Source organism: Dendrobates tinctorius, unplaced genomic scaffold (genome assembly GCF_039654945.1).
Source record: "Dendrobates tinctorius isolate UK_male_01 unplaced genomic scaffold, ASM3965494v1 ptg000250l, whole genome shotgun sequence".
NCBI lineage: Eukaryota > Metazoa > Chordata > Amphibia > Anura > Dendrobatidae > Dendrobates > Dendrobates tinctorius.
In genome coordinates, this window is record NW_027361917.1 from 31,910,660 (window position 1) to 31,925,321 (window position 14,662).

At 43.2% G+C, this 14,662-nt stretch overlaps 1 protein-coding gene across 1 annotated transcript in view; it reads left to right on the forward strand.

Moving 5' to 3' along the window:
* LOC141063516 (proton-coupled folate transporter-like) overlaps window positions 1-14,662 on the forward strand; it is a 614,330-nt gene that overhangs the window by 133,194 nt on the left and 466,474 nt on the right. The window contains exon 2 of the mRNA XM_073557601.1: window positions 9,611-10,355. Coding sequence (XP_073413702.1) covers window positions 9,611-10,355 — 745 coding nt within the window. The remainder of the gene's footprint in view (window positions 1-9,610; window positions 10,356-14,662) is intronic.

Below are 14,662 nucleotides of genomic sequence, written 5' to 3' on the forward strand. Positions count from 1 at the left end.
CCGGAAGCTGCTTAGCGCATTTATTATAGTAGATTAAGGCCCGATGCTATCGCATCGAGAGGATAGTGACACACCTCTTGCCATGTTAACCTTCAATACACACACACTTCCTCAACACACCACACCGCCTCAACACACACTCCTCTCACATTTCACCATCTCCACTCACGTCCACTCACTCTTTCACTCCACATACGACCCTTTCTCTCACTCCGTCTCTCATACTCACACCGTCATCGTCGCTGCTCCACGATCCCCGACATCTTCTTCCGCCGGCGCCATCCTGGATCCCGACATTGTCCATGCCGGCGACATGTTCTTGCGGCCATGCCATCTTGAGTATTCTGAAATCCTGCGAGTGGACATTAGTGGAGATAGTGAAAGGTGAGAGGAGTGTGTGTTGAGGAGTGGTGTGTTGAGGGTTAACATGGCAAGAGGTGTGCTGTGACGTCACCAGTTACAACTGGACGGAAGTTGTTACAACCCGGAAGCTGCTTAGCGCATTTATTATAGTAGATTAAGGCCCGATGCTATTGCATCGAGAGGATAGTGACACACCTCTTGCCATGTTAACCCTCAATATACACACCTCCTCAACACACCACACCGCCTCAACACACACTCCTCTCACCTTTCACCATCTCCACTCACGTCCACTCACTCTTTCACTCCACATACGACCCTTTCTCTCATTCCATCTCTCATACTCACACCGTCATCGTCGCTGCTCCACGATCCCCGACATCTTCCGCCGGCGCCATCCTGGATCCCGACATTGTCCACGCCGGCGACATGTTCTTGCGGCCATGCCATCTTGAGTATTCTGAAATCCTGCGAGTGGACATTAGTGGAGATAGTGAAAGGTGAGAGGAGTGTGTGTTGAGGAGTGGTGTGTTGAGGGTTAACATGGCAAGAGGTGTGCTGTGACATCACCAGTTACAACTGGACGGAAGTTGTTACAACCTGGAAGCTGATTAGCGCATTTATTATAGTAGATTAAGGCCCGATGCTATCGCATCGGGAGGATAGTGACACACCTCTTGCCATGTGAACCCTCAACACACACTCCTCCTGAACACACCACACCACCTCAACACACACTCCTCTCACCTTTCACCATCTCCACTCACGTCCACTCACTCTTTCACTCCACATACGACCCTTTCTCTCACTCCGTCTCTCATACTCACACCGTCATCATCGCTGCTCCACGTTCCCTGACATCTTCTTCCACCGGCGCCATCCTTGATTCCGACGTTGTCCACGCCGGCGACATGTTCTTGCGGCCACGCCATCTTGAGTATTCTGAAATCCTGCGAGTGGACATTAGTGGAGATAGTGAAAGGTGAGAGGAGTGTGTGTTGAGGAGTGGTGTGTTGAGGGTTAACATGGCAAGAGGTGTGCTGTGACGTCACCAGTTACAACTGGACGGAAGTTGTTACAACCCGGAAGCTGCTTAGCGCATTTATTATAGTAGATTAAGGCCCGATGCTATCACATCGGGAGGATAGTGACACACCTCTTGCCATGTTAACCCTCAATATACACACACCTCCTCAACACACCACACCGCCTCAACACACACTCCTCTCACCTTTCACCATCTCCACTCACTCTTTCACTCCACATACGACCCTTTCTCTCACTCCGTCTCTCATACTCACACCGTCATCATCGCTGCTCCACGATCCCCGACATCTTCTTCCACCGGCGCCATCCTAAATCCCGACGTTGTCCACGCCGGCGACATGTTCTTGCGGCCACGCCATCTTGAGTATTCTAAAATCCTGCGACTGGACGTTAGTGGAGATAGTGAAAGGTGACAGGAGTGTGTGTTGAGGAGGAGTGGTGTGTTGAGGGTTAACATGGCAAGAGGTGTGCTGTGACATCACCAGTTACAACTGGACGGAAGTTGTTACAACCCGGAAGCTGCTTAGCGCATTTATTATAGTAGATAGAAGTATCACACCTATGTTTTTATGTGGATAAGATATTTACATAGTGAGCCTCAAGAAGGACAGTATTACTGATGTATGTAAAGTGCTATTGAAATAATAGTACTCTATTAATAAATAAAAAATTAATTATTATTACCTAAGTTATGTAGGTATGTGTTAGGTATGTAGTTGAAATCTACGTATGTTTGCCTAAATTTTTTTTTTTTTTGCCTTTTTTTTTTTTTAATCTATATATACCTATACCTATGTATATTTTTATGGATTTAAATATGTCTATGACATATATGTGAAAGAGAGAATTAGTGTAAGATATATCTATCTGCTTAAAATATTTATATATATAACATATATCAAGCTATGTATAGAAGTCTTAGAAGTCTATTATCTATATCTATTTAGAATGTAACTATTATTTATATATCTATATATCTATCAATTCCAGGACCAACTTAAATAGTTTAAAGTAAGACATTTTTGTAAACGACATTTCTAGTGAAGATTTTTGGGCTATTAGGTAGCAATTGTCCTTGAAGTGGTGTATCCACCACTTTGACCCTAACGTTGCTGCGTTGCTTTACTCGGGAGAATGCAACATACAATTGTCCATGGGCAAATACAGGTTCGGGCAAAAAAATTCCAACTCGATTGAGGGTCTGTCCTTGGGATTTGTTAATGGTCATAGCAAAAGCAGGTTTTAGAGGAAACTGTCGACGTTTTAATTTAAAAGGTAACCCAGTTTCTGAAGGACACAAATCGATGCGTGGAATAAACACAATGTCTCCTTCAGCTGAGCCAGTAATCACTTTAGCCTGTATGATGTTGCGGAGTAAGGCAATGACAATGAGGCGAGTGCCATTGCAGAGACCTTTCTTGGTGTTTAGGTTTCTTAATAGCATCACAATGGTGCCAATTTTAAGTTTTAAGAGATGTGATGGCATTCCTGATGGTGTCAGAGAGTTTAAAAATTCAACTGGGTAGTTTTCACATTCCTCTGCCTCATCAGCATCGACAGAATCATCACTTGTATATACAGTATAATCACCACTAATGCGATCCATTACTTTACAGTTCAGAAAATCAGCGTCATCATCTTTCGGACATAGTATAGCATGTGATGCAGCAGTGTCGAGGCTTTGTTGGTCATTAACATCAATGCAAATATGGTCTCCAAAGATCTCGGTTACTATAGAGCCAGTGCAAAGCATGTCTGGAGGAATTTCAATGACATCCTCTCCAAGGTTATGTTCATTAGACAGCTCACCATTTCCAAGTTTAAGCAACCAAGTGCTGTATTCAGGATCAGTGGAGCGCATGTTGTTAATTAGCGGTAGTCTGGTAAAATGTTGCCAATGTTCTGAATATTTAATGCAGGAATCTACAATGTCTATTCTTGTTCCATGAGCGATGACGGGAAGACATTGTCTGAAGTCTCCTCCAAGAACAATAACTTTACCTCCAAATGGTGTTTTATTTTTTTCAGCAACATTTGTTGTCATGATGTCACATAGAAGTCTATCTATCACATTCAATGCATGTTTTTGGACCATAGTGCACTCATCAATAATAAAAAGTTTTGTACTCTGTAAATGTTTTCCTGCATTTGTATCGTTTTTAATCCTGGAAACAGATGTTTCGTTGATCGGAATAGGTATGCCATATAGAGAGTGGATTGTTCGGCCTCCTTGTATCAAGTTAGATGTTATTCCTGTAGTTGCTGCAGGTGACACAATTTCTCCTTGTCCTCTTAAATGATGTGTAAGTAGATGGTATAGGTAGGTCTTTCCACTGCCACCAGGTCCATCGAGAAAAAAGCACTTTGGTATTAAACTGCTATTTTGTAAAGCTTCAGTAATGACATCATAGGCAAAAAGTTGCTCCTGATTAAGAGTTTCTTTCATCTCTGCAGCTTTTTTTAACTCATAATCCTTATCATATTGTTTAAGGAGTTGTTTAATATTTTTTGCTGGGCGTGGTAAATTATAATCAGCAAAAGTTTTTCCTTGGACTATGAGGATATCTTGGACATCTTTCATAGCATATCCTTCACAATCGATACACTCTTCAGTGTTGCTGTGGTATGTATGACAATAGTCTTGTAAAAAATGGTCCTTAAATTCATTCCACAATTCAAGTGGATTACTGGGGGGGCCAAAAATACAGATATAAGCAAACATGTCTCTAAGTTGGGAAGGCATGTTAAGAATGCAAGCATCTGTTAAAGTATGTCTCCAGATGCTATCATCGAATAATAATCCAAGTGCTAACGCAGCATCCTTAAAGGTTTCATGCATAACTCCATTGACGGTTTTAATGCTGTCAAAACTGGTAGCAGCTTTTACATGCAGTAACAACAAACGTAAATAATAACGTTCTTGGTCTTTCACACTAACAGTATACATTCTTCCAATAACTGTGAGACCCCCTCGTTTTCTTTGTTCCCATGTGCCTTGTTTCCAAACGTAGTGTTCTGGAATTTCGCGGTAGAAATAGTTATGTGCATTGTGGTCGATCTTATTAAGGTTGAAATACGCCATAAGTGTAGAATTGGAATTGAGCTTTTGATGGATGTTGTCTGCAGAGTCATTCTCATGAAAATAGAGTGGTTGAGAATTAGGCAGATGTACGGCTAGGCGAATGATGGCATGAGATGGTTTATGCATAGGAAAAGCAAATATCCGCCATGCAGCCTCAGGTGCACTAACATATCTGGTATCCGTAAATTGGTGTGTGTCATCATGTTGGATGTTATTTTGGGAAATTTCAAGGTTGGCTTTGTCATGTCCTTTGTAAACGTATTTAAATAAATATTTTACACTTTGAATGGAAGCACATATTTCTACATTAATATGGCACTTGTATTTGGTGAGTAAAAATGGGTTATATGGAACTACCCATGAATTGTCAATCGTCTTAGAATGGTGTTCATATGTTTTGCCAATGGGTCTGCGGTAAGTGGGATAGCCATCCTTTTCTTTGATGGTATATGGTTGGTTTTGTTTTGGGAAACCTTTGCTACACTTTCCAAGATCCATACAGGGAGAATTAGGATTGTGTTCTCCACAGGGACCATGAATCATGTGTTGAAGAACAATGTTATGGAGCTGAGGGTAGATTGTTTCATCAGGTATTTCAGCCCAGACTATATTGTCTATGTCCGCCTCAGTCCGTAATTTAGACAGGCTGTCAAGAATAATTAAAATATGAGCGTGTGGGAGACCACGCTTCTGAAATTCAATGGCATGGACCATTGCAGTGACGTTTCCAAATAATCCACTGCTAATGTCTTTTAAGAGGGATTCCAGTTTAATTTTAAAGACACGTGCAACCAAGTCTGGTCTGTGTTCAACACGCTGCCACGGTTCTAAATGTGTAGTAATCTCATTCCACTTAGGATTACATGTTATGGTGATAAATAGATCTGGTCGACCATACTTTGTAACAATAGCCATAGCATCCTGGTAGCGCTGCTGCATGTTTCTTGGACTGCCTTCAAAAGAAGATGGTAAAATGACGGTTTTCCCAATAGGGATGCCCTTTTGAACCGATTTTTTGAGTAGATGTTCTTGAAGGAGGCAGTAATCCTCCACTTTTAAATCTCTTTGGTGTTTGCGGATGTAATGTAGGCGATTAGCTTCGATTTTGACATAAGCATCTACTAAATATTGCTGTGTTAGCTTACCACCATTGAGGAGTGGATTAAAGTAATTTCTGACAGATAACATATAGCAATAGTATTGGAGTTGAATGATCCTCCTCGAACTTTTGCCTTGTTGTTTGAGTCTATCATGCCATCCTTGGTCTCCATAAGGGAAAAATATTGGATAGAGGAGGGCATCCAAATTGCTATGGAGAATACTAATTTGTTGTGTTTTTGGAGCTAAAGGGTTATGGGGATCAGGTTTTAAATGAATTAATATGTCTCTATTGAAAGGTGGCTCACCATTGTCATTTTGAAACACGACTGCTACTTCACTGACAGTGGGATTATTGTAGCGTCGAGGGTCTTGAGTACGATCTTGTTTAATAGCCATAGTGATGCTTGGCATGACAGTTCCGTTTTGTAGAGATTTAATTTTTTCTTGTTCTTCCACATCACGTAACATTTGATAAGCTTCCACAAAAGGATTAATACTTTGGATTTGAAGGGCAATAATGTTCATCAATGTAGGATGACATTTTTGATTTTCTTTACATCGTAAGCGTTGTTCGTTTGCGGTAGTGGTATCGAGAATGTAAAGTTGGGCAAATGCGCGTTGCTGGTCATCTGAGGGATGTAGTGTTCCAGTTCTATGATAGATCTGGCCATGTATGCGGAAACAGTATGGGCCATATCCAGGAGGTGGTGAAATATTTGCACCCATGGAGGCAAAAGCAAAGGAACTGTTAATACTTCGAATATTATCCATGAAATTTTTGCTAAATTCACTTTGCCCTTTCAGCAAACGTGTAAAGACATCAGGATATTGTAGTATGGGTACATGGACTTTACCCTTCTGACAGCAGAGCGTAAAGTTGTTATCAGAAGGTATCTCTGCTACAAAATGCAAAGCTTTGCAATGCTCACATACATGGGTCATGTCACCACAGCTGTGTTCGGTAATACTATTTTCATCATTAGTGAAAATGTGAGGTTGTAGTAGAAGTGCATGTCCAACCGATGGGGTGCGCCTAGTTTTGAGACCAACGTATATTTGTCTTGGTTGCACTTTCTGCGGGCTAACTGCAGCTTGTATGTGAAGAAACTGTGCGTTGGTATTGAATGGTGGTATTGATAGGGCAGAAACAGATTGCTGATTAGTTATGTCAGTGAACGGCATATAGGATGAAGTGTGGTAGTAACTTGTTCCACATGCTGATGTGGAAGCATCCTGTTGTGAGTCTACTAATAATGATGAGGAAGAAGCCGTCTGTTGTTGGCGGTGATGGCGTGTAGAGGCTTCTTCAGCCAATGTAATAGATTTAGAGTTAGGGGATTCGTGTGTGAGACGACGGCGTTTATAAGCCTTAATCTTCTCAAGGCGATGGTGTTTTTCCTCAGGAGTCTCATTAGCACGGCGTTGTTTTTGTCGTAGTGCTAAAGCTGCTTTCCTTTCACTGGCATTGGCATACTTTTTGTTATGACTCATGTTGGCACAGGTAAAGGAGTCTATTTGGCAGTTATCTGGCAGTGAAGAAGGCGTCCTGGAGTATTGTAGAGTAAACAGATACTAATTGACCCTGTAATTGCCCAGCAGTAGTTATGAAGTGGTAGTGGCAAATTGGCCCTGTAGTTAGACACCGGCAGAGGAGCAAGGCAGCAGTAGTTATGGCGGTAGAGGCAAATTGGCCCTGTAATTAGACACCGGCAGAGGAGCAAAGCAGCAGTAGTTATGACGGTAGAGGCAAATTGGCACTGTAATTAGACACCGGCAGAGGAGCAAGGCAGCAGTAGTTATGGCGGTAGAGGCAAATTGGCCCTGTAATTAGACACCGGCAGAGGAGCAAGGCAGCAGTAGTTATGACGGTAGAGGCAAATTGGCCCTGCAATTAGACACAGGCAGTGAACAGTCAGAGGAGCAAGGCAGCAGTACTTATGGCGGTAGAGGCAAATTGGCCCTGTAATTAGACACCGGCAGAGGAGCAAGGCAGCAGTAGTTATGGCGGTAGAGGCAAATTGGCCTTGTAATTAGACACCGGCAGAGGAGCAAGGTAGCAGTAGTTATGGCGGTAGAGGCAAATTAGCCCTGTAATTAGACACCGGCAGAGGAGCAAAGCAGCAGTAGTTATGACGGTAGAGGCAAATTGGCACTGTAATTAGACACCGGCAGAGGAGCAAGGCAGCAGTAGTTATGGCGGTAGAGGCAAATTGGCCCTGTAATTAGACACCGGCAGAGGAGCAAGGCAGCAGTAGTTATGGCGGTAGAGGCAAATTGGCCCTGCAATTAGACACAGGCAGTGAACAGTCAGAGGAGCAAGGCAGCAGTACTTATGGCGGTAGAGGCAAATTGGCCCTGTAATTAGACACCGGCAGAGGAGCAAGGCAGCAGTAGTTATGGCGGTAGAGGCAAATTGGCCTTGTAATTAGACACCGGCAGAGGAGCAAGGTAGCAGTAGTTATGGCGGTAGAGGCAAATTAGCCCTGTAATTAGACACCGGCAGAGGAGCAAGGCAGCAGTAGTTATGGCGGTAGAGGCAAATTGGCCTTGTAATTAGACACTGGCAGTAAACAGGCAGATGACCAAAGCAGCAGTAGTTATGGCGATAGAGGCAAATTGGCCCTGTAATTAGACACTGGCAGAGGACAAAGGCAGCAGTAGTTATGGCAGTATAGGAAAATTGGCCCTGTAATTAGACACCGGCAGAGGACAAAGGCAGTAGTTATGGCGGTATAGGCAAATTGGTCCTGTAATTAGACACCGGCAGAGGAGCAAGGCAGCAGTAGTTATGGCGGTACAGGCAAATTGGTCCAGTAATTAGACACCGGCAGTAAACAGGCATAGGACCAAGGCAGCAGTAGTTATGGTGGTACAGGCAATGCCAAGCGTCCGCACAGCAAGTCGGCGTGAGGTAAATGACGCAATTTCACGAATGCAAGATGGCGTCGGCGAAATCTCGCGAGATTTCGCCGACGTCGTTAACACCTCTTGCCATGTTAACCCTTAACACACCACACCGCCTCAACACGCACTCCTCTCACCTTTCACCTCCACTCATGTCCACTCACTCTTTCACTCCACATACGTTCCTTTCTCTCACTCCGTTTCTCATACTCACACCGTCATCGTCGCTGCCCCGACATCTTCCTCCGCCGCCGCGATCCAGGATCCAGACGTTCTCCAGGCCGCCGACATGTTCTTGCGGGACGCCATCTTGGATTTTGTGAAATCCCGCGATATTCAAGATAGCGTCGCCGCAACAACATGTCGCTGGCGTGGACGACATCGGGATCCAAAAAGATGGCGTCGGCGTAATCTCGCGAGATTTCGCCGACGCCATCTTTTTGGATCACGATGTCGTCCACGCCAGCGACATATTGTTGCGACGACGCCATCTTGAATCTCGTGGGATTTCACGACATCCAAGATGGCGTCCCGCAAGAACATGTCGGCGGCCTGGAGAACGTCTGGATCCTGGATCGCGGCGGCGGAGGAAGATGTCGGGGCAGTGACGATGACGGTGTGAGTATGAGAAACGGAGTGAGAGAAAGGAACGTATGTGGAGTGAAAGAGTGAGTGGACATGAGTGGAGGTGAAAGGTGAGAGGAGTGTGTGTTGAGGCGGTGTGGTGTGTTGAGGGTTAACATGTGCGTGTGTGTGTGGTGACGTCACCGGTTACAACTGGACGGAAGTTGTTACAACCGGAAGCTGGTTAGGGCATTTATTATTATAGATTAGTCTTATGCTCTGTTTCTTTCATGTACCCCGCTCATCAGGCTTATGCATTGACCTCTCCTATATATCCTCTGAGGTGGTCTTGAAGAAATTCTTTTGGCTTCATATTATTCTAGGAGCTATAACCATTGATCTATTTTTGGTGGAATTTACTTTCACAGGCTAACATATTCAGCATATGTTTATGTTGTCATATATACCTATTATTGTCTCATCGATACAAGTTTTTTAAAATTAACTTTCAACAATATATTCTAATTTTCAGTTATGTTTATTTTTCAGGTTTGCCAGGAAGCATACAATGACTCTATATGTGGAAATATTCAAGAAAATAATGAAGAATTCAAAGCTGTTCAAAGCAGAGGATCGTACATAATGTTAATCCACATTGCAATTATGAGCCTGTCGTCAATTTTACCAGCTCTCATTCTTGGTGCATGGTCAGATATGGGTAGTCGTAGGGTAGGAATGATACTGCCTTGTGTTTTCTCTGTTGCAAGTGGAGGACTCTACATTGTCATATACTTTGTTAAAAGCATGACTGTGTACTGGACCTTTGCTTCCTCTGCATTGGTTGGGATTTCAGGAGGCCATATTTCCATGTTCCTAAGTGTGTTCAGCTACTTAGCTGACATAACAGAAAGTATGAACCGCACTTTTCGGATGGGCATTGCAGAATCTATGATATTTCTTGGAGGAACTTTCGGCTTTTTACTCAGTGGAATTCTAGTGGAGCATAGCACATTTGCAATTGTATTTGGTGTCTACTGTGGCTGTAATTTGTTTGGAGCACTATATGTGTTGATTTGGCTGCAAGAATCAAAGCCCTTAAATGGATATAGCAGACTTTCTGAAGAATACATTGGTGGAGATGAAAGTGAAGCAAGAACTATACTAGCAAAAAAATCAGTTACAACCTACATCAAAGACTCTTTCAGCACCATAGTAAAAAAGCGTGAAGGCCAAAATCGACAGAAAATACTCCTGATTTTATTGTGCATTTTCCTTATCAATCTCTGCAATGTTGGTAAGTTACTTTGTTTTATGTATTACATTTCAATAATATTATCAGAAATTGATTCTGTAAGGATATATATATTCTGCAGGAAATTTCCAAAAATAATTTCACTATTCACAAATTACTCATAAGCAAACCGCCTTCATATTTTTTCTAATACACGTACAATGTGAACAAATTTGAACTGTACCTTTATGTAAACTATCCTTAATAACATATATATATATATATATATATATACCGTACCACATTTGAGCTACTTAAACTAAACACAGCCTTATTATTATCCATTTAACCTCCACCTATTAGGCTAGGGAAAATTGAATAGTAGATGGGGTAAACAACAGCAGTATTGAGGTGTGCACGGGTCTAATACTGGTCTAATACAACAAGGGAGCATGCAAGCAAAATTGTTTTTTCTTACCATGCACTATTTGTGAGGTAGACAGTAGAGATAAGCAAACCCAAATTTAAACATTCGGGGTTCATATTGGACAGCAAGTGTCCGGCACTTAACACCGAACACTGACTTCTCCAGCAAGTTCATTGCAATGTTCGAAGTTCTTGGAAAAGGAGAGAAACATTTTTAGCTCAGAGGTTTTGGTCCCTATTGTTTTCAATGGAATTTGTGTTCTGGTACAAGTTCGGGTACAGTTCTGGTACCTGAATCGAACTTTGGAATAAAGTTTGGGTCGGGTATTAGAACCCAAACTTCCATGAGTCCGCTCATCCCTAGTAGACAGGTGACTTTAAATTTCTGGTATGTAGAAATTTTTCCTTTGGCTTTAAAAAAATTAAATAAAATTGTCAGGGTCCTGTCAGCGCCGGCGTGCAGCCTCCGCTGAGCAGGGACTCACCCGCACTGTAGGGGGGCCCGGGGTCAGGTACAGCCGGAAAGTACAAACAGGACCTGGGGACGCTGAAGTTTAGAAAATTAGGAAGGGGAAAGGGAGATTTGTGCTCACCAAAATAGTCCTGTAAGCCGGTCGTGCCTAGAGATCAAATGGCTGACCACCATGTGTTGCAAACATGAAGAGAGAAGGAAGATCCGGCACTGGAGACTTGATAAAATCCACGATAAGTTTTATTCACATAATTTCATGATAAAACCATAAAGGGGAAAACAGACCCCCACGCCTGACGCGTTTCGAACCTTAATCAAGTCTCTGAGGAAGAACCTGGTTAAGGTTCGAAATGCGTCAGGCGTGGGGGTCTGTTTTCCCCTTTATGGTTTTATCATGAAATTATGTGAATAAAACTTATCGTGGATTTTATCAAGTCTCCAGTGCCGGATCTTCCTTCTCTCTTCATGACGCTGAAGTTTAGCAAGCAGTGAAGGACCTATGGTCATGTGACTGCAAGGGGCGGGGCTTAGCATCCTGCTTCCAGAGATGGCAGGACACTAAACAGAAATACTCAGAGTCAGGCAAAACGGAGGTCATACACAGAGATAGCAGTAAAGTACCAGGGATGAGACAGAACGGATAGTTGGGGCCAAGCAGGGGTCAAAACCAAACAGACATAGAAGGTACCAAGCAGAATCCAACAAGCAATATCCAGAGAACAGACCGAGTCGTACACAGAGTATCAAGCAACCAGAACACAGCACAAACACACTCAGGGGTCACCACTCTATGCCAAGGGCGAAAGTATAACTGACGGGGATGGGAGCTTCCTGAGGCTATAAGAAGCTTTCCCAGAACCAATGAGAAGCCACCATAATAAGTCCCAGGTGTGCAGGTAAGAGTCTGCACTGAGATCAAAACATTAACCCCAGAAGTGCAGATCCACCAGCACTGGTATCATGACAAAAATGTAGCTTGTCTGTCCCACAAACAAGGAAGCACACAAGTTTACTGTAAGTTTCAGGATTTTTCTGTAATAGCAACATAAGGACAGGTGGATATTAAACTTCCCTCCATGTTTGCAGTGTGTGAAGACTAAAAAAAGATTATTAAGGCGCTGTTACTATTGACTATACAGATACAGCTCCCCCTATTCTTTACATTTTAGGATTATTTTTCACAGACTGAGAGTACCACTCTCATTTCCAATGTGCTTCAGCATTGCAGCAGTATACCACAATCAGACTTAAGGCCCCGTTACACACAGCGAGATCACTAGCGAGATCGCTGATTTTGCGACGTCACAGCGATCTCGCCAGCGATATTGCTGTGTGTGACACACATCAGCGACCGGCCCCCCCCGCCGGGTATCGATGATTGTGCAGGATCGTCCTGGGCTGTGTTTTGATCATTGGTCTCCCGCTGGCCAGCATGTATCGCTGTGTGTGGCAGTGAGAGACCAACGATCAGCGACGCTGCAAGGTGGTATCCAAGGTAAACAGCGGGTTTCTAAGAGCCGTGCGGATCTTGGATACCCGTTGTTTACCCTGGAAACCAGCGTGCACGCTGGTATCTAAGGTAAACAGCAAGTCACTAAGAGTCGCGCGGCTCTTGGATACCCACTGTTTACCGTAGATACCAGCTTGCTCGCTGGTCCTGATCGCTGGTCTATGTGACATCGCTGTCTATGTGACAGGTCACCAGCCATCAGCCTAACGATGTCCCAGCGATCCCATCCACGTCGGATCGTTGGTGGGATCGCTGGGACATTGTTATGCGTAACGGGGACTTTAGGCCTTTTTTATTCCCATATGTAATGAAAACTTTGACATATACTTCATAATATCTTTTGTTTTCTCCTGTCTAATTTGCTTGCTAGAGGCCGAAGAGACCAATTTTGGCCTTTGCTTACAAGTATTATTGCCTGGATAGCTGGTGTCAGTGGTGGCTGTGCTCTTGCTGCTTCTAATGGCAAACATATTATTATCCTTGTTATGTTTTTTTTTCCATTTACACTACCCTGTCCATTGGAATTGACACTTTTTCACTTACCATACACTTTGTACAACATTATAATTAACTTTTGACAATCTTTTCAATCCCATTTATTCAACTTTTGCTAAAAAGAACACAGCAGCTGTTTGGGTAAGAATTCAATTAGAGAAGAACAGAAAGGACACTATTGTAGGTGTTTAGTATAGGCCATTTGGACAGATTGAAACTACGGATGAACTCTTTTTACATCAGATATCTCTGCTTTCAAAAAAAGGATGACAGTGATCCTGGGAGATTTTATCTATCCAGATATTTATTGGGAATCTCTCTCAGGCAAAAGTATTGGATTCAGAAAATTCTTATCTTCTCTTCGTGACAACTTTATCTTTCGAAAGCTAGAAGAGATAACAAGAGGATCATAAAGGTACTGTCACACTTAGCGATGTACCAGCGATCCCGACCAGCGATATGACGCGGTCAGGATCGCTGGTACATCGCTAAGTCGTCGCTAGTGAGCTGCCACACAGGCAGATCTCACCAGCGACATCGCAGGGGACGGGGGTCGCTACTTACCTGTCACACCAGGTGATCCTGTGTCCTCCCGCCCGGCTCCACGCGTCGCTCGTCGTCACAGCAGGAAGCGCCGCAGGAAGCTGACGACGAGAAACAGTCCAGCCTGTTCTCGTGCGATCAGCGATAATCAGCGGGGGAGCGGGTTGTAGGTAAGTATCAGACATAGCGATGTCGCTAGCAATATCGCTATAACGTCACTAGTTATAGCGATATTGCTAGCGATATCTCTTAGTGTGACATGCCCTTTAGTCTTGGACCTTAGTATTACCAACAGGGAGGAAATGGTTGAGGAAGTAAAAGTGGCTGAAATTTTAAGAGGCAGCAATCATGCTAGCCTCGAATTTTGGATTACAAGAGGAGAAAGACCAGTGAGGACACAGACTTTAAGTTTGGGCTTCAGAAAGGCAGATTTTAATGGACATAGGAAGAGGGTAGGAAAGGTGCAATGGCTGGATGTTCTGAAGGACAGAAATGTCCAAGAAGGATGGGAGATTTTGCTCAATGAAAATCTCACCGCACAATTAGTAACAATCCTGAAAAAAAGGAAAAATTGGAAGCATTTAAAGAGTCCAGGGTGGATGAACATAAAACTTAATCACTTGTTAAAAAGGAAGACAAGAAAAGACAAGAAAGGTATATCAAATGGAAAGGGGTGGCATATCTAAAGAAGAATATAATGCTGTTTGCAGGGATTGCAGGGCAAGCGTTAGAAGAGCTAAAGCCAGTAATGAAGTAAGACTTGCAAGGGAGACGAAAAGCAATGAAAAAGGACTTTGGAGGAATGTCAAAAGCAGAAGAAAAGTCAAAGATGATATAGAATTTTTACAGATAAAAAGGGTGAAGTGGTCAAAAAATATGTTGAGAAGGCTGAACTTTTGAATTTCTAGTTTGCACCTGTACTCG